The sequence below is a fragment of the Papio anubis genome, chromosome 2 (assembly GCF_008728515.1).
Source record: "Papio anubis isolate 15944 chromosome 2, Panubis1.0, whole genome shotgun sequence".
In the NCBI taxonomy this organism is placed as follows: Eukaryota; Metazoa; Chordata; class Mammalia; order Primates; family Cercopithecidae; genus Papio; species Papio anubis.
The window spans coordinates 44968855-44989996 of record NC_044977.1 but is presented as its reverse complement, the minus strand read 5'-3'; the positions used below and the strand labels follow the sequence as shown (position 1 = coordinate 44989996).

The following is a 21142-nucleotide window of genomic DNA, read 5'->3' as shown; positions in this document are numbered from 1 at the left end:
TTTTTTTTGATAGAAACTTTTTTGGTTACTAATGGAATCTCTACTTATATAGGCATATTCTGATTTTCTACTTCTTCTTGATTCAGTTTTGATAGTTTGTATCTTTCTAGGATTTTGTCTATTTCTTTTCTTTCTTCTTCTTTTTTTAATCTGGGAGTTTTTTTGTTTTGTTTTTTTGAGACAGAGTTTTGCTCTTGCCTCCCAGGCTGGAGTGCAATGGTGTGATCTCAGCTCACCACAATCTCTGCCTCCCGGGTTCAAGCAATTCTCCTGCCTCAGCCTCCCGAGTAGCTGGGATTACAGGCATGCGCCACCATGCCCAGCTAATTTTGTATTTTCAGTAGAGACGGGGTTTCTCCATGTTGGTCAGGCTGGTCTTGAACTCCCGATCTGAGGTAATCCGCCCGCCTCAACCTCCCAAAGTGCTGGGATTACAGGCATAAGCCACCACACCTGGCCATGAATTTGTTCGCTTCATGTAGGTTATCTAATGCACTGGCATATTAATTGTCTACGGATTTTCTTATAATCCTTTTTATTTTTGTAAGGTTGGTGGTAATGTCTCCCCTTTCATTCCTACTTTAAATAATCGTCTGTTTCTTTTTTCTTGATCAGTCTGGATACAGGTGTGTCTACCAAGAACTAATTATTGGTTTGCTGATTTTCTCTATTGTTTTTCTGGTCCCTCATTCATTTCTACCCCCAGACTCATTTTGAGAAGATGGTTTAATTTTGGGCTGTTATTGCTTTCCTTAAAGTAAGTCTCTTTGGTTTCAAGCATCCTTATTTACAACTTATATTGCAAATTTCCAGTGATGGTGCCATCATCTATTTAGCATCAACAAAGTATCTTATGATATTCACAGCTAGCTGCTGCTTCCTCTTCTTCAGCTGTGAATAATAACAAAGTCATAATGATAATGATGGTAGCTATTATTATTATTATTATTTTCTGCCCAGGCTGGAGTGCAGTGGCGTGATCTCGGCTTTCTGCAACCTCTGTCTCCTGGGTTCAAGTGATTTTCCTGCCTCAGCCTCCCAAGTAGCTGGGACTACAGGTGCGCACCACTGCGCCCGGCTTATTTTTAGTTTTAGTAGAGATGGAGTTTCACCACATTGCCCAGGCTAGTCTCAAACTTCTGGCCTTAGGTGATCTGCTCACCTTGGTCTCCCAAAGTGCTGGGATTACAGGTGGTAGCTATTGTTTCTACAACTCTATCAGTCAGATATTGTTCTAGGACTTTACATAAATCATCTCATTTAGTTCTTACAGTAACCTTCTGAAGGTTACTATCATTATCTGTGTTTCATGGAGAGGTTAAAACGCTTTCCCAAGTCAGCTAGGATTTGGCCTTAGATATTTTGGCTTCGCAGTTCATGCTCCTAACCACCATGCCCTTACAAGCCTCCTGAGGAGCTTCCCCTGCCCCCTACCCTGCCCCATCCCCTGTTGCTGGCATCTTTGGACTAAAAAGCAATTTTAGATACAAACCAGAAAGATGAGATCCACTGGAGTTACTGGGAACAAAAGGCAGCATTAACAGCTTGGCTCACTTTGCATGAGCAAATTGTTCTACTGCTAGGAAAAAAAAATCAATTTGGAAGCTTCAGATGCAAATGGTCCCATGGCATCATCCTCTGCATGTCAGAGACATCAGGTACCTGGGAAAATGGTGCCCATATTAATGGTATTCATTGCTACATTTTTGTCATTTCTTTTCTTTCTTTTGCTCAGATAATTTTGACCATGAAGAGTCCTGTTGACCTGGCCAAATACTGATGAAATAACCTCACTATCACACATCACACTCTTGGTGTTTAGTAAAGAGGAAGTTTGAGTTCTGAGATGAATGCAGGAAAACATTAGTCTCTCTCTCTCTCTTTCTCTTTCTCTCTCTCTCAGAAATGATTGTAATTCCTTCACATTTCTTGGGCTTTCCACCTCACCCTAATATGGATAGAAATGTTTGTCATTATGGGATGCTGGAATAACTGGTAAGCTGTGTGTAAATTTGGGGGATGCTGACAAACAGGACATGTGCCTAGTTGCAAAGTGAGCTGATCTCACTGAAGAATGGGGCTTTGTTCACAAGCTCCTCTCAAATCCAGAAGTTGTATTACTCTCTTGCCTTTACATGAAAGTGCTGGAACTCATGGAGCCTGCTTCCCAGAGCACCTTTTATATGATCAGCATATCACAAAATATTTATCGAATGCTTGCAACATACTTAGCAAATGCAAGTACTTGAAGAGGTACAATCAGCATAAACAATTTTTTAAGGTATTTGCATTCTTGGTGGTGGGGTAAGCAGACAAACTTATGTGCATGACATGATAATAGAATATGGAACCAGATAATTAATTGTATGGCCCTAGCAGTTTGCTTACTATTTATTCAGAAAAGGAGGTTGAGGAATTCATGGAAAAGGAGGGACTTGAATGCATGAGGCCCTAATAGAATTTGTTCCCAGAGAATGGCAAGGGCAGGGCTACAGTGATAAGAGTGACCAGCTGGCCCTGGGGGCAGTGAAGGACAAACCCGAGGAGAGAAGGAGGCTGAGGCTGAGGAATTAGGAAAAGTGAGACTGATGTTATTTTAAACAGTTTAATTTGAAATGATCTTTCAAATATTTCCTAAAAGATAAAATCATGACACTCAGGCAAATATAAGAAAAACATATGCCAAGGATTTCATTTCATTTTTATTTTTTTAAAAAGATTATATAACAAATATTCATAGGAAGCCTCACCTGGACCAGGGATTTTATTTATGAATTAATAGAGGAGCCAATAAGATGTTAAAGAGCAGTTGTGAAGGATGCTGGGTGGATAGAGGTCAGATTTGTAAATTCATAGTTAGGCAGTTGAATAAATAAATGTTAGGATAAGATTGATGGGTTAGATAGAAAACCAGCTAATGTCTTACAGGACATCAAATCCTTATCTTTTGGGTTATATGTTCCACTGGACAGAAGTTATTTGCATCTGTACTGGAAAATATCAATAAGGTAACATGTAACTTTATTAAATCTGGGGCATATAATGCATTTAATCAACAGCAAATAGCAAGTACAATGAAGTACATTCACCTAGATAGTCCTTGGGTAGCCTTTGTCACATATGACATTGAAAAAGATGTGCCACTCACTTTTTTTTTCTATTGCTAAGTTTTAGATAATTTTAAAAATAATACTGACCTACAGAGAAATGAAGAAAAATTTGGTTTACTGCAGTGCCCTTTTAAGGCTCTGTAGATGGGACCTCCTGTGTGTTCTTGTTCTATATTTAGTACTTGAATAACTCGGACCGAGAAATCTGGAGGCCTCTTTGGCCCAGTGTCCCATCTTCTTCCTCCCATAGTCTTTTCATCTTTGTTACCACTGACAGCCGGCTCTCCGCTTGGGTTCCTCCTTCATTCTTTAGTTGAGATGTAGACAAGCAGAAATGGGGCCTGAGGCAAGTTCACAGGTGGGAAGGGCTGCTTTAACCCTGTGCTGGTCCCAGACGCTGAGCCTCGGTGCCAGTGAGCGCATCCGATGGGGGTGCAGGGTTCTCAGCGCTGAGTGGTTCTGCCTGTGGGCCCATGCCTTTCTGTCCTGCTGACTCTTCTACCCGGAATCGCGTGTCAGTGTGTTGCAGGTGCCATGTACATCACCGGCTTTGCTGAATCCATCTCGGATTTGCTGGACCTCAGGAATATCTGGGCTGTGCGAGGAATTTCTGTTGCGGTGCTTCTGGCCTTGCTGGGCATTAACCTCGCGGGTGTCAAATGGATAATCCGCCTCCAGCTGCTGTTGCTCTTCCTGCTGGCCGTGTCCACACTGGACTTTGTGGTGGGTTCTTTCACCCACCTGGACCCAGGTAAGCCTTTCGGAGTCCAGTATGTGGCCTTATAGATCTTCACTGCTTTATAGATGTTTGTAGGGTGAATTTGCCAACCCCATCTCCCCCTAACCCCATAGGCTTTACCTACAATTGCTGTGGGCTGTTCCTGGATCAGGTGAGCGGGTGTGTCTTAGAGCAGCTTCATGAGGTTGGAAGCTCCTCTTCACACAGACGTCGCCTAGCACATTTTCTATGTGTCCTTTTATTTTCTTGCTATTAAAAAAACCAGGCCAGGCACGGTGGCTCACGCCTGTAATCCCAGCACTTTGGGAGGCCGAGGCAGGTGGATCACCTGAAGTCAGGAGTTTGAGACCAGCCTGACCAACGTGGTGAAACCCTGTCTCTACTAAATAAAAATATATATATATTATTTAGCGAGATCTGTTTGATGCTAAAGCTGTTCCCCGAGGTGAGAAGCGGGGCCTGTTTTTGCACAATGGCACGGTGACTTTCTGTGACAGCAACTCTGCTTTTCCCTTTGGAGGCCACCCCGATGTGCCTCTACACAATCCTGTCTTTTAGAAAAACGTTGGTTGTGGGAAGGTCAGCATTTGGTTGGCATCCACTCATCTGGCCTTAGTACTTCTGAGCATGTTAAAATCTTCTGTTGGAAAATTGTCACTCCTCTGAACTCCCTGAGTATCCCCTACCCTCTGGCATCCTAGTCCCTCCCCAGGAACCTTCAGACAGCCCAATGATCCGGCACCTAAAGGGTTAACCCTGGGGCCCACTCTTTGCTCGGGGCCAATGTGATGTCCATGCTGATCACCTGGAGCCCAGGCCTTGCAGCTTGCTAAATATTTGACGCATCTCCAGGAAGGAAACGGTGATTTTTTTTTTTTTCCTGGCCGTGTACCACCCTGCAGAGATGGCCCATATATGGAGGGAGATTGCTGGCCTTTGGCCCATCAGACTGTCAGTGAAGGAAAGACAGAGTCCACTCAGGGTCCCTGATTCCTGGTACTTCCCCCTCCAGTGACACAGTTGCTGGAAGAGCTTAATTAGTTAAATTGCAAGGCGATACTACTGGCTTCTTTGAAACCTCACACTAGCCTGATGTATTTTCCTTCTTCTTGATTAGAAGTTTTCTTGGCTGCTCTTCTAAGTTACTCCAAATATTTTTCCTTCCTTCTGGTCAATACATTAGTAGAGTGTAGTGTGAAATGAAATTTATTTTCAGTCATTCCCATAGCAACTGGCCCCTCAAGAATCTGTTTTTGGTATCACTGATGTTTCATATGGGATATTTTCTTTGTGGTTAAAAATCCAAACTGAAACCAAACTATAAACCTTCAGAATGAATTTAGCAGAGTGATTTCAACTCTTAAAAAATGAGGACATATACATAGACATTTGAAAAAAAGACTGGAAGGAACTATGCCTAAGAGTGACTATCTTTCTGTTGAGATTCTATGTGGCTAAATTATTTTATTTCTACTTTTCCTTCCATTGACCAATGTTACTATATTTTTTTAATTAATAGATTTACTTTTAGAGCAGTTTTAGGTTTATGGAAAATTAAGCAAATAGTACAAAAGTTCCCACATACCCCTTTTCTCCCTCCCCCACCACAGTTTCCCCTATTATTAATATCTTGTATTAATGTGGTACATTGACGGGAAGTGATGAACCAATATTGATATGTTATTGCTAATAGTTTAGGGTTCATTCATCGTTACACAGTCTATGGATTTTGACAATGTACAATGTTATGTATGCAACATTACAGCATCATACAGATGAGTTTCACCGCCTTAAAAATTCCCTGTGCCTTGCCTCTTAATGCTTCCCAACTTCTGGCAACCACTGATCTTTTTACTGTTTCCATAGTTTTGCCTTTTCCAGAATGTTGTATAGTTGGAACCATACAGTATGTAGCATTTTCAGTTTGGCTTCTTTCACTAGTAATATGCACTTAAGATTCCTCCATGTCTTTTTCTGGCTTGATAACTCATTTTCTTTTATTGCTGAATAAAAAGAAACTGGATGTAGCACAGTTTATCCATTCACCCACTGAAGGACATCTTGGTTACCTCCAGTTTTTGGCAATTATGAATAAAACTGATATAAACATCCATGTTCAGGTTTTTGTGAGGATACATTTTTAATTCATTTAGATAAATACCTAGATGCATCATTGTTGGAGCATATGGTAAGACTATGTTTGCAAGAAACTGCCAAACTGTCTTCTAAAGTGGCTGTACCATTTTGCATTCCCACTAACAATGAATGAGAGTTCCTGTTGCTCCACATCATCATCAGCATTTGGTATTATCAGTTTTTTTTGTTTGTTTTTGTTTTTCAGTAATTCTAGTAGATGCCCAGTAATAGCGCATCATTGTTTTAATTTGCAATTCCCTAATGACATATGATATTGAGCGTGTTTTTTATGCTTGTTTGCCATCTGTATATTACCTTTGGTGAAGTGTTTGTCAAGATCTTTTGCCCTTTTAAAAAACTGGTGTTTTTTTTTTTTTTCTTTCCTATCATTGAGTTGTTTTGTTTTGTTTTGAGACAGGGTCTTGCTCTGTCACCCAGGCTGGAGTACAGTGGCATGATTTTGGCTCACTGCAACCTCTGCCTCCCGGGTTTAAGAAATTCTTGTGCCTCAGCCTCCCAAGTTGCTGGGATTACAGGTGCACATCATCACACCTGACTAATTTTTTGTATTTTTATCAGAGATGGGGTTTCACTATGTTGGCCAGGCTGGTCTTGAACTCCTGGCCTCAAGAAATCCACCTGCTTCGGCCTCCCGAAGTGCTGGGATTATAGGCATGAGCCACCATGCCCAGCCACCATTGAGTTTTAAGAGTTCTTTGTATATTTTGGATTCAAGCCCTTTATCAGATGTGTGTTTTGCAATTTTTTTTCTCCCCAGTCTGGGGTTCTTTCATTCTCTTAACAGTGTCTTTTGCAGAGCAGAAGTTTTAAACTGTAACGGAATCTATCTTATCAATGTTTTTCCATGGATCATGTCTTGGGTCCTTGTGTGCTATACCTAAAATCTCTTTGCTAAACTCCTAGATTTTCTCATTCTGGAGGTTTTGTTTGACATTTAGGTCTATGATCCAGATTGAATTAACATTTTGTGAAGGGTGTAAGATGAGTGTCCTCATTATTTTGGGTTTTTTGTTTTTTGTTTTTTGTTTTTGGCACGTGAATATCCAGTTGTTCCAGCTTCAGTTGTTGAAAAGACTCTCCTGTCTCCATTGAGTTGCTTTTGTGCTTTTGTCAAATATCAGTTGACTGTATTTGTGTGTTTCTGGGCTCTCTTTTCTCTTCCATTGCTCTGTTTGTCTATTCTGTCTCCAATACCATACTGTCTTGATTACTACAGCTTTATAGTAAGTCTTAAAGTTGGTTAGCATCTATCCTCCAACTTTGTCCCTTTTTGCCAGTGGTTTTTTTGGTTTTTTTGGTTTGTTTTTGAGACGGAGTTTCACCCTTGTTGCCCAGGCTGGAATACAGTGGTGCAATCTTGGCTCACTACAACCTCCGTCTCCTGGGTTCAAGCAATTCTTCTGCCTCAGCCTCCCAAGTAGCTGGGATTACAGGCATGCACCATCACATCTGACTAATTTTTGTATTTTTAGTAGAGACAGTGTTTCACCATGTTGGCAAGGCTGGTCTCGAACTCCTGACTTCAGGTGATCCACCCGCCTCAGTCTCACAAAGTGCTGGGATTATAGGTGTGAGCCACCACACCTGACCAGTGTTACTTTTAAAATCAGAAAAAAAGTTTTTTTAAAGTACACTTAAGCCTAACTTTATTTCTTCCCATTTCTTTAAATATAAAAAATGAAACAATTCCAAACAATCCTGAAATGTATAATGTATAATGTAAAAATGTAAAAAGTAAAGTAAAGAATGAAAGTCTCCTCCTTCACTCAGTTTCTCCACTTCTTTCCAGAGGGAGATTGGTCCATGTATTAGTTACCTATTATTGTCAAACAAATTACCCCAAAATTTAGTGGCATAAGATAACAAGAAACATTTGTTATCTCTGGCCTTTTCTGTGGGCCAGTAATTTGGGTGTGACTTGGTTGGCGGCCCTGGATCAGAGTCTCTGCTGAGGTTCAGTCAGATGTACTCAGGGGTTGTGGTCATCTGAAGGCTTAATTGGGGCTGGAGCATCTCACTGGCAAGTTGGTATTGCTTCTTGTTAGGAGGCCTCAGTGGTCCATGTGGTCCTTTCCTGAGAGCTGTTTTAGTATCCTTAAGACAAGGGGTAACTGACTTCTCCCAGAGCAAACAATCAGAGAGAGAGAGAGACAGGGAGAGAGAGAGAGAGAGAAAAGAGAAGATGAGAGCTTTTTTTTTTTTTTTTTTTTTTTTTTTTTTAAAGAAGGAGTTTTGTGGTTGTCACCTGGGCTGGAATGCAGTGGCGGGATCTCAGCTCACTGCAACTGCCACCTCCCAGGTTCAGGTGATTCTCCTGCCTCAGCCTCTGGAGTAGCTGGGATTATAGGCACTTAGCATCATGCCTGGGTAATTTATATATTTTTAGTAGAGACAGGGTATCACCATGTTGGCCAGGCTGGTCTTGAACTCCTGACTTCAAGTGATCCCCCTGCCTCTGTCTCCCAAAGTGCTGGGATTACAGGCTTGAGCCACCATGCCCGGCCTAATTTTCACCTTTTCAATGGAAAAGTGTCAAAGAATTTGAAGGCACATTTAAAAACCACAATAGTTAATTTTAAAATCAGGAAAATGTTATAAATACACTTAAGTCAAACTGTATTTTTCTCTTTATTTTTATTTTAAAGACAAAATCAACGTCTTTGTTTCATAAAAATGAAAAAAATTCTGAAATTTTTCAAGTGAAAAGTGAAAGTTTCTTCCCTTCACTCCATTTTCCCACTCCTACTCCCAAGAGGGAGATCAGCACATAGCTTCCCAGTCTATTTTCTATACATGCACAAGCTCACATGCACACGTGCCTGTACCTAAACACACGCAGCACGGCTCTTTGTAAAAGTATAATTAAATTCCACATTGTTTTGCTACTCCCCACTCTTTAACATATCATGGATATCCTTCAATGTCAGTACATTTAGGATTTCCTATTCTTTTAAAACACCCACATACCATTCCATATTAGAGGTTTAAAATACTTTACATTTAAAGATTAACTTACTGATGAGTATTTAGATTTTTCCAGTTTGTTGCTGTCACAAATATTGCTGATGTGTACATCCTGTACAAAAGTTTGAGCTAATTGCTGCAGGATCTTTGCTTATAAATGGAATTCACAGGACAAAGGTCAAACACTTTTAAAACTTTGTTAGGTTCTACAAGATTGCCTTCCAATAAAGTTGTTGCATTCTGAATGACCACTAACAGGAGCTAAAACTTACTGATTCCCCATACCTTGGAAAAGATTGAAGGGGCTCAATTTTTCAAGTTTCTGTCATGTGATGGGCAAAAAAATGTAACCTTTTCTTTTAATTTGCCTTTCTTGAAACATTAATGAGGATTTTTTTTTTGTATTTTATTCCCACTTGTATTTTTTTTTTCTTTGAATCATTTATAATCTTTCTCTGTTTTTGCTTTCTATTTCCCTATTTTCTTTTCCAGATTTCTTTTTCTACAATCTTGTTTTGCTCTCCCTGTCAGGTGCTGCCAGCTTTCTCCAAATGTCTGGTAGTCCTTGGCTGCCCATCCATTGTTGGTAATGAGGCACCACAGAGCTGATTGGGAGTTCCATCCACAACCCGAGTGGGTGGCAGTTGTGACAGGTGGGCATCACAGTAGGGTGATCGGTGGCAAACTGCGTTGTTTCATTGGAAGTCTCGCAAATGTTCGTTTCTGCAGGTCTTTCTCTGGTATAGTCATATTCTCCAGAGAAGAATTCTCTCATCTCCTGCCAGGGACATGCCCAGCTGCCTCAGTTCGGGGAGCAGAGTGGAGGTGGGTGAAGGGGCTGGCAGCCTCATAGTCAGGTGCAGACTGTCATTCGTCAGATGCTTTCCCCTGGCACACCCTTCCCTCCAGTGTGTCCTTCCATCTCAAGTTGTCTTCCCCTGTCACCCTCACTCTATGTCTTGTCTCTCATCTCATCTCCAAACTTCCCGTAACAGTGGGTCCTCCTCATCGCCCTCACTTCCTCATCTCCTGACTTTTTGATCTGCAGCCTGGCAACCTGGGCCCCTCTTCCTTTCTTCATCTCCTGTCCTGTCCTTCCAAAAACAAGCATCATTGCATAAGGCTCTCTGAAGACACAGAGCTTCTTCACTGTAAAAAGCTAAATAGCATGAAAACTTAATTTAAACAAGACCCTCTCAAGAATTTGTTTGGCTTAAAGCAACTAAAATGCCATTCTGTTGGCTCATATTTTCATTTATGTAAGATGAGTGTCATGCCAAAATGATTTTATTGCCATAGAAGTCAGGCAAATATAGAGGAAATACATTTTAGAAAATAAAGTGACATGTGGCACATTTGAATTCTATGTTCTGCTTTTAAAAATGAAATCATGCCTCTCCAAGCTTAAGTTTTTGGTTATCTAGGAAGACGGTAGCCTGGTCTCTACAGGGTTCCACTCCAGAGCCCACATTGCACACTCTCTGCCCTGCCATGGCACTCTGCCATCTGTGGGAAGTGGGTCAGTTGGGCCAGGCCAGGCACAGGTCCATCTCACGCTGAATGTAGCAGACAGGAGCTGCTTCTGCTGGCTGAGGGAGGGGGCTTGTGCTTGGCTGTGAGGACAAGGTCACTGCTTTGGAGCTGTAAAAGGGGTGGGGCAAGCATGCCGGCCTCTGCTGTCTGCTGAGATGCCTTTATCTCAGGTGCCCATAATCTCCCGATCTTCAACCCCCGGACCTTGACTCATTTCTTATTCTTGAAACTTTTTGCACTGTTGACCACCTATGCTAATTTGAAATGGTCTCTTCCTATTTATTCCACAACGCAACACTGGCTTAGCTAGCTTCTTGGTTTTCCTGTTCCCTGATGTGGGCAGGGAGGCCACGGGGCTCAGTCCTCTGCTATCACAGCATTGTTTTTGTGCCTTTTTCCTCGGAAATAAACTTCCACCATTGCTGCACCAGTGCCTCTCCCCCGCTTCTCCAGCTTTCTTCAATATAGCTCTCATATCGCCAGCTCCTGTCGGATTTCTACCTGGCTGTCTGGGCACCATCTTGAATTCAAGTTTAAAATTTAAAAAACTGAATTTCTCACTCCTCTCTTTACTTAGTCTCTTCTTCCCGAACTGCCCTTTCACCAGTTAATCAACAAGCCAAGAATCAGCTCATCATCTGAGTGCCTATCACCATTCCCCAAGCCTGGAAAACCTGGAAAAGAACTTTCATTTCTCTGTCTAGTTTAAGCTCTTCTATCCTTTACAACCCCACAGTTCTCACCTTAGATCAGCAGATGTCATTTCCTCTGTGGGCCATTTAGACAATGTCCAAATCCGAATTTATCCCTTGAGGATCTTCCCTTTGGTTGTCCCCAGCCATTTCCTAAGGGTGACTGACACCTATGCACTGAAGCCAGGTCAGTTTTCCTACAACAGTACTTTGTCTCGGTCACTCTCCAGCTTAAACAGCATCAGTGTCTTTCTATTGCTATAGGACAAAACCCAAACCCATTCTGTTTGCATTCAAAGAGCCACATGGGCTATCCCTAAGTTAATTACCCATTTGGTTGGATCTCCAATTCAGGCCCTTTCTGAACAATTCCCCCCAAAACATGTTTATTCACTGATTTATGAAGCATATGAATACAGCTCTGCTTCTAATTCTGGAATTCTCTTCACCATGCTCTGTTGGACCTAAGTTCTTGCTCTTGGATGAAGTAGTTCGGGAAATTGTACACGAAGAAGGCATGGTCTAAAATCCCGGATCCCCTGTGTGGTCTTGAGCCACGTTAGATGTTCTGAGCCTTGGTTTTCTCATTGGTTAAAAACAAGGATGAAAATCATATTTACATCTCCAGGCTGCCTTCCTGACTGTCTGCGCATGGCTGCCAGGCCCAAGGCCCGTGGAGATCCTTTGGGTGAGGGGCTGTAACAGTCTGCTCGGGCCACCAGGGACTTTAATGAGGACATTTGGGACTCTGGTTCCTTGTTAAAATTTTTAAGGCTGGGCACAGTGTCTAACGTCTATAATCCAGCACTTTGGGAGGCCGAGGTGGGTGGATGACCTGAGGTCAGGAGTTTGAGACCAGCCTGGCCAACATAGTGAAACCCTGTCTCTATGAAAAATATAAAAATTAGCCAGGTGCGGTGCATGCTTGTAGTTCCAGCTACTTGGGAGGCTGAGGCAGGAGAATCTCTTGAACCCAGGAGGCGGAGGTTGCAGTGAGCCAAGATTGTGCCATTGCACTCCAGCCTGGGCAATAGAGGGAGACTCTGTCTCCAAAAAAAAAAAAAAAAAAGGTTTAAAAATGTACTGATGAACACTTCCAAGTATATAGGAAAGAATGTAACAGATATTCATTTCTCCACCACCTGAATTTAATGGATATTATTTTGCCAGTTTTGCTTCAGAGCTCTATTTAACATAAAATAAATAAAGTATTACAGATGTAGTTTAAGCTGTACCTTCACTGACCCCCTCCTGTCCCCCAAGGGACCACTGTCCGGAGGCTCATCTTCCCCATGTGTTTTTATTTTTCTACCATATGTAGATGGCCCTAAGTGCTGTCTGCTATTGTTTAGTGTTTGAAAATTTCATATACATTGTATCATACTGCATGGATCCTTTCATTTGATACATAATTTGAAAGGTGAATGAATGATTTTGCAATTTGCTTTCTTTCACCCAACGTATCTTTGCAATTTATCCATGTTAGTGCATGTCATGGCACTTCATTCATTTTAACTGTTCTTCGTGTAAGGAAGACCCAGAAAAGTTACTGAGTGGGGAAGGTGGTGTGAGAGGGGTTTGCACAGGGCACCGGAGCTCCTGGCACTCCCCGTGCAGTCGGAGAGGCAGGAAAGACTTTTTAGAGGAGATTCCCTGGGAGCTGTTAAGGGGGACGGAGGCAGAGGCTTTGTCAGCCACCCAGCGGGGCTTGACTCAAGTTCACATTTTAGAAAGATTGCTCTGGTCCCAGTACAGAAACTGGCCTTGGATAGGGATGAAGAAAGGAGGCAGGACTCACTTGAGAGGCTGCTATGGCAACCCAAAAGAGCCGGGCAGGGCCTCTGGGGTGGAAAAGAGACGAGATGGGGGCGGGGTATGGGGTGAGGCCAGGAAAAGGGATAAGGCTGACACGTGGCTGGCTGGCTGGTGGCTTCATGTTCTGGGACTCGGGAGGAATATGGCAGCTGGAACAGGTGTGGGGGAAATGGCGAGGCTAGTATGAGAGGTCAGCTGAAGATGGTGGCCCAGAGCTCAGAGGTGTGGTCACGGCTGGGGTGAAGCACCCTCAGCGTGGGAGCAGTAGAAGCGCTGGGCTGGGCGAAATGCTTGGGCAGCGTGTGCTGGTTTGGAAGCGGAAAGAGCCATATTTGTTGAGTGAATTTGATTTACCAGAAGAGGCGTTTTCACTGTTCTATATATTTTTTTAAAAACCTCTCTGACAAAATTCCAAACATACAAAGTGGGTAAGCTAAAAATTAATATTCTTTACCCAGAAACACACCCAGAATCTCCCCAGGTGGCTGTTCCATTCGGGATGCAGGGAACACATGGATGTTTTGGCTGCTCTCTGGGCCTCTCAGCTGGCCTGCACTGTGGCTGCGGAGGCCCAGGCCTGGGGTCTTCCTTCCACGGTGCTGGCCTGTTGTAGGTATTCAGGAAATATTTGTGCAAAGAGCGAACACACTGCATGGAAGACTCTGAGGCCTGACTCAGCGGCCTCTTCTGCCTGGACAGGTGAGGATGGCTCATCCATGGATGCCTGGAGGGAGCCCTTCACGCCCCCGTGGGGAACACCTGCCTGGGTCCCCCTTCGCTGGGGCTCTGTTATCCTCCTGAGATGAAGAGCCAGCAGTTAGCTATCACCAGAATTGTGTCCTCCCAGCGGGGCGTGTCCCTGAGCCTCCCTTGCGGCTCCCTTCGCCATGTGATGGAAGGGCATCTGCGTGGCTTTGCCAGGAAGGGTCTTCTGGGCTCCGGTGAGCTAGGGCAGCCTGGAAGGGCCCTGCAGTGCCCAGGATGGCCTCTGTGTGGAGTAGTGATTCTGACTGTTTGTTTTCTGGCCTCTGATGGCTGGAAAGGCTCGTCCCAGGACAGCTGGCTCAACCCTTCCTCGCTGCCCACAGAGGTACTAAGAGGAAACACTCTTTTGTGTGAAATGGCTGTGGGATCCTGGCGTTCACACTCTGCTTCTCGGCTGGCGGGTGGGTGGTGCTACACAGCAAGGCCTTCCGCACGCTCTCATGTGACTTTCGTGATGACGGTGGCAGGGAGGTGTGCTGGGTTGCTCAAAGAAGCAGGACAGTGACTTAGAGAGGTGAAGTAACTTCAAAGCCCAGGCCTCAGTCTCCAGCCCCTTTCCTGGCCCAGCAGAAAGGAACAAAGTCTCGGAATGGCTGATGAACTGTTTAAGTGGGGGCCCCAGCTTCGCAGCCTGGCCTCCATCCCTGGGGTTCTTAACCCTGTCTGCACATCAGAAGCACCAGGGAAGCCTCAGGTGCGGAGAAAAGAATCCCAAGCTCCATCCCAGACCAAGTAAATCAGCACTCTGGGGTGGGCCTGGTGGTCTGTATTTTCAAGTGCTCCCGGTGCTACTGTGCAGCCAGGGTTGAGAACCTTTGCCTTTCAGCCTCTACTCATGCAGGCTCTGCTCTGTTATCTGCAGAGATGGGCACCCAGGCTCAGTGGAGGAAACCAAAGCAATCCAGGCCAAGTACCTCAGAGCTCAGGCTGGCAACACCCTGGAGACAAGACTGTCATCCCGTTTACACTGGGCACGGGCTCAGGGCCGGGACTGGAACTCTTCTTCAGTTAGCCCCTGATGTAAGGACTGACTCCTTTTCCTCCTGTGTTTCCCACTCGACCTGCACTCAGCTGAGGGCCAAAAGTACAGCAAACACCTGCTTAGTTTTGGATATGGATGTGTGTGACGAACTGGGAAGGAGCGCCAACTCTGTGTCAGGCACTTTGCATAGATTATTTATCTTTGAAACAACTGAGTGAGATGGGTGAGATGGTTATTGCAGTTTTACAGACAGGGAAGTCAAAGTCCCAGAGAGGTTATGCAACTTTCTCGAGTTTGCATAGTCCATGGCTCATCCAGGATTGAAACCCAGAGGCACCTGACTCCAAAGCTCCTGCTTCCCTGGTGCTCCCTGGCACCTGCTGGCTCTGGGGTGCCCTTGGAGGAAGGTGGTGAACTCCTTACTGCTTCCTTTCTCCTTTCGGATCAAGGGGGTCTGAGAACCTGCCAGTCTCTGCTGGGCCCGTTCATGCCTGGTTAAAACTATTAGGGGTGAGCTTCTTGAAGGGAAAGCAGGAGATGAGGTGTGGACTGTGAGGACCAGCAGCTGAGGTGGCTAAAACATACCTCCCCAGTGCCACCAGGAACAGAGGCCATAGACACGCTCAGTTCAGGACCAAACTCAAGTCCCAAGTCAGGCGGGGAATGGTGTCCGGCCGGGCAGGGGCGCTCCTAGTTCAGCCCATAGGGCCTCAGCAGCACCTCCTCCTGGAGCACACAGGGTAAGGCCAGCTTGGGAGCCCAGCCGCTCGGCCCCAGCCCTCTGCATCCTTGGTCTCAGGCAGTCTGACCCCAGCATCACGGAGAATTTCTGCCCCTTTTTTGGATGATTCCTTGGAAGGTTGTGTTAATCAGAAGTACAAAGGGATCACAGGGCCCCTAAAGAGGCAGCAGACCTGCTGGAATTTGTGGCCACAATGAAAGAGATGGGAAGCACCAAGTAGCATTTCTTTTTTCTTTTCTTTTCTTTTTTTTTTTTTTTTTAAATTTCTGAGACAGGGTCTCACTCTGTCACCCAGGCTAGAGTGCAGTGGTGTGATCTTGACCCACTGCAGCCTCGAGTTCCCCTTAAGCGATTCTCCCACTTCTCAGCCTCCTGAGTAGCTGGGACTACAGTTGTGCACCACCATGCCCAGCTAATTTTTGTGTCTTTTGTAGAGATGGGGTTTCGCCATATTGCCCAGACTGGTCTCGAACTCCTGGGCTCAAACAATCCCCCTGTCTTGGCCTCCCAAAGGGCTGGGATTATAGGCATGAGCCAACGTGCCCGGCCCCAAGTACCATTGCAAACCTTTATTAGGCTTCTCCGGTTTTGTTTTTTTTCCTTTTTCTTTCTCCCCATCCCTTTCTGACTCTTTTTCCTCTTCCTCTTTTTCTGGTTCTGATCTCTTTCCCTCTGCCTCTATTCCTGGCTGGACCCTTGGGATGAGCTACTGGGTGGGGGTTTCTGGCCAGGCCTGGGATGCTTCCTCTTACCGCCCTCATTCCTCTTTGTGAATCACCATTATGTGTATGTTATTTACTACCTAGGTAGGTTCTTCTTGTATTGCAGATGCCGATAATGAGCAGGTGTTTGGAGGATCCAGAGTGGGTAGCATTGATGGTTTAGTCTTGTAAAGTTTACTCATTCACTTGGTCCAAGCGCAACAGAGGCCAGTCACCATGTCCCGCCTGCCACTTGGCTGTGGCAAGAAAGTTCTTAAGACCAAAAACAATCTGAATCTGGAAGTCCTTGCTGGTGCTAAGGGAGGGATGAAACCCAGGAGGTAAGGTTGGGCTGGTGGATCCACACCGTGCTCCTGTTGCTTTCACCCTCTGTTGGCTTTGTCTCTGGTGACGTGATCTAAGGGACGCTGCTGGTGGGATCGATACTGGGATTGTAGAAAGGTGGTTTCACTGGGGGTTCCAGGAGTCCCAGGTGTCAGGGTTGCTCCCCGAGTGGCCTGTCTCAGCAACATGAGAGCCTTGAGGACAGGAATTTATCTCAGTCAACTCTGTGTCCCCCAACACCAGCACGGGGCTTGCTGTGGGCAGGAGCTCAATAGGTTTGCTAAGTGAGTGAATGAAGGATGAATCAAAACCAGTAAAAGAAGTACAAGAGAAAGGCTCTGAAACCCACATGGAGGTATGGAGAACCCTAGCCCCTTAGCTGCTTATCTGCAGTCGCCTGGGCAATGGATACTCCCCAGGCCTCCCTCCAGAGAGGCGCCGACCTTCCTGTGTTGGCAGCAGTTTGCAGGTATTCTGTCTGCACAGAATGGCAGAGGATCGCACAATGCCTGTGTGGAGGCCCAGCCCAGGGTGGGGCCAGCTTGCAAGCCCAGTCAGACCTTCTTGGGAAGAAGGAAGGAAGGAAGGGTTGCAACTGAGAAGAAACTGTGGCTTTGAAAGTTTTCCTCCAGGGTTTTTTTGTTTGCAAGGAAAGGAGATGCTTAGGGAGGCGTTATATACCGGACAAAAGAGTGCGGCTGGGTCAGTGGTAAAATCAGAGTGCGTGTCTTTCCCACAGCAGGTCAGCGGGGATAGCTTTGTCTGCGAATGCCCATGTGCTGGGAAGACGTTGCAGCCTCTGGTGATAACAGCTCTGTGTTTCCGGATTTCTTTTTTCTTTTTTGAGAAAAGTACATGTGCTTCATATTACCTGTGTCCACAGCGCAGATATAAGTGAGTAAAATGTAAACAAGGATCCAGATAGCTGGGACGAAGAGTCTCCTGACCTGTTCTTTCTGACTGTGCAGGTTTGAGAGAAAGACCAGGGATCTGGCAGTGTTGGCCAGACATTCCTGCAGGTCAGTTGGAATCCGGTTGGGGATTTGCTGATGTGAAACATACGTGCACACTCACACAACCCAACATATGGGGCCGAAAAGCAAGACCGACTTGACCTTAAACAAAATCCTCCTTTGCTTCTGAACTATGCATCAGGCAAGACAAATTCAGGGAAATGGGAGTATGGATTTCTATTTGTTAAAAAAGATACAGTTGTTTCTCATCAGGCTTTTCCAGTTATAGCACATAGGATTGCAGTGACCTCATTTTTGATCAATGGCCAATGCATTCAACTGTCTGGTGGAATAATCTATTAACTGGGCACCTGCCAATTGTCTAGAATAGGAACTAGTTTAGGCATATGTTTTAAAAAGTGATAACATTGTTACGAGCCCTGCCGAGACAAGGGGATGGGAAGCTCAAGCAGGTCAGCACTGGCTTTGAAGTCGGTTTGGGATGATGGACTGCGTTTTTCAGTAGACTCACTGCCCTGTAACTGACCTCCCTCTCTCCCTGCATTAATTACATGGTATTTAAAGGCAAACCAACAAACCACTTAAGAGTGCCAGAACCCGGGCGTGTGGAATCTGGATGAGTGACCTTCGCTGGGTCACACACAGCCACTGTTAGAACCCAGTTCTCCCAGTTCCCCACCCAGTGCTCTCTGCCCTGTGCCCCCGTGCAGCTCCCTCCGAGTCCCATGTGACCACCTGTGTTTATGATAAGTCATCACTCACTTCTGTGTATTGATTCTGCTGCAAAGAGGCCCCTTGTGGCACTGGCTGGTGGAGGAGGCAGCTCTGCAGTCTGACAGGCCACCAGCAGGCTAAGTTGGCCACTTTCAGGGATCCATGTCTTAATCCTGAGCGTGAAAAGACTTAAGGTGTTACAAGTGTCACCTGCTTCATCTAAACTCGCATCTGCAACCAGTGGCTGATTGAGAGATGGCAAAGGCTGTGGACACCAGGAAGCCATGAGGAGAAAGACCCCCTCAGCAAGGCCCAGGACTTGTGGACCTTTGGATGGAAAGAACTTCACTTGCAGATCGTTATCATGTGTAGTCAGACGCTGCTTATCTGTAATAGTGAGGACAGTGGTAGCTAACCTTTACTGAGCATTACTATATGCCAGGCACTGGTTTTTTGTACTTTATATGTATTAATTCATTTAACTCTTACAAAAGAAGTAGATACTATGATTCCCATTTTACAGTGGGGAAACGGAGGTGGTGAGAGGTGAGTACCTCACCTACCATAGGTAGAGTTGAGAATCAAGTCACACTGGGTGCAGTGGCTCACCCCTGTAATCCCAGCAGTTTGGGAGGCCAGGGTAGGAGGATCACTTGAGCCCCGGAGTTTGAGACCAGCCTAGGCAATACAGTGAGACCTCATCTCTAGAAAACTTTTTAAAAATTAGCTGGGCATGGTGATGCACACCTGTTGTCTCAGCTACTCAGAAGGCTGAGGCAGGAGGAATCACTTGAGCCCAAGAGTTTGAGGTCACAGTGAGCTGTGTACTCCAGCCCGGGTAACAGAGCGAGAACCCTGACCCTAAGAAAGAAAGCAAAAAAGAAAGAAAGAGAGAAAGAGAGAGAGAAGGAGAGACGGGGGGGGCGGGGGGGAGGGGGGGGAGGGAGAGAGAGAGAGAGAGAGAGGAAGGAAGTAAAGGAGAGAAAGAGAACATTACCAGTACTATTGCTTCTCTCCAGTTGCATCTCCACAGCAGTCACTCTTAGACTTTTGGTTATTTATTTACCTACTTTCTGTTCATAGAGTCAAATCTGAGTCCCAGGAAAGGGCATGTGTCTGGGCAGCTGGAGGGGCCGTTATAGGCCTGGGGTTCTAGATGACTGAAGGGAGTGCTTGGGAGAGCGAGCTGCTCTGTATTTTGCTTCTAACCTCCTCATTGCCTAGCTCTAGCCCTCGGGAGTGGGTCAAACCAGAACACTGCTGGGGGCCAGTGGCTCACGCCTGTAATCCCAGCACTTTGGGAGGCCAAGGCCTCCATCTCTCACACCCACATCCAGAAATACCTGGTGCTGTCAGCTCCTGAGACCTCTGAGAATTTGGAGGGCTAAATCAGATTGGTTCTCAGATTTTCCCTCTGCTGACTTGACATTCCATTTTCTTGGGTCTGATATCTGTACCACTGGACCATCTACTTTTTAACTTCCAAAATTTTGTTGCTGTGTTCTCCTGTCTTCCCCATTCTTATGGATTTATATCCTTTAAAAAATGTCTTTGATGGGTGCAATGACTCGTGCCTCTAATCCCAGCACTTTGGGAGACCGAGGCGGGAGGGTTGCTTGAGTCCAGGAGTTTGAGACTAGCCTGGGCAACATGGTGAGACCCCACCTCTAAAAAAAAGTTCTTTGATATACATTGGTGGATGTGGGGAGGGAACAAAATTAGGTTCATGTATTCAGTCTGCCATCTTAACTGATAAGTCTGGTATTAATATTTTTCAATGACAAACTAACCATACTTAAAATTTTTTTAATTAGATAATTTTATTATTTTCCCTCCAAAAAGTATTATTTTTCATTTAGAAAGGTTTAGTAGTACATCTCTTCGTGACACATCATTGTCTATCTCGCTCTGGCAAACTTTACAGTCCTAGATTCAGGACTGTGATCACTGCGGATTCTACCCCTGATTCTAGGGACCGTTTGTGGAAATCTGAATAGTGCTTTGTAAACAGATTTCTGAGTCTTTTTGAAGTCATTTGGGATGATATCATGGAAGAGATATGAAGAAGGTATTTTCTCTTGGTGGGTTGCTGCAATATGATTTCTGACTTAGTGTCATAATAAATATTTGAGGCTACTTGTTATTTTCAGTAGGTGTTACCTTATGGGCTGATACTTAATCACAGCAGTCAGCAACTGAATTTGCATGGTGACACCCTTCCAAAGTGACTGTAAGAGCTTTCCTCCCTGACTTTTGAGGATGTGCAAACAGCAGAGAAGCAAGTTTTAGGTATCGCTCCAGGGAAAATAGTGATTTCATGCTTGAAATATGTGGGAACAGTATCTAAAGAAAAAGCTTAAGTTGTCTAAAGAGGATCTTATAATAGTTGGATACACTTATGATTAGAAAAGCCCACTGGGGGTCCAGGTACTGTGGCTCACACCTATAATCCGAGCACTTTGGGAGGCCAAAGTGTGCGGATCACTTGAGGTCAGGAGTTTGAGACCAGCCTGGGCAACATGGTGAAACCCCGTCGCTACTAAAAATACAAAAATTAACTGGGCGTGGTGGTGGGTGCCTGTAATCCCAGCTACCCGGGAGGCTGAGGCAGCAGAATTGCTTGAACCTGGAAGGCAGGGGCTGTAATGAGCCAAGACAGCGCCACTGCACTGCAGCCTGGGCGACAGAGCGAGACTGTCTCAAAAAAGAAAAAAAAAGCTGATTTGACATTGGGGCTTACTAGGAACAAATAAAAGCAGAGAAATGGTCTACTTAGAAATGAAACCTTAGATTGAAACGAGAAAATGTATTTATTCCCGAAAAGATTTCCCACAGTGAGTCGTCAAGTTGTGTCTTACTAACATTCAGTCCCAGACTCCTTCATTTCCACTGTCCTTCCTTGGCTCGTT

At 45.0% G+C, this 21142-nt stretch overlaps 1 protein-coding gene across 1 annotated transcript in view; it reads left to right on the top strand.

The window, feature by feature from the left end:
• SLC12A8 (solute carrier family 12 member 8) overlaps window positions 1-21142 on the top strand; it is a 128263-nt gene that overhangs the window by 26645 nt on the left and 80476 nt on the right. The window contains exon 4 of the mRNA XM_021934140.2: window positions 3630-3861. Within this exon, the coding sequence (XP_021789832.2) occupies window positions 3630-3861 (232 nt within the window). The remainder of the gene's footprint in view (window positions 1-3629; window positions 3862-21142) is intronic.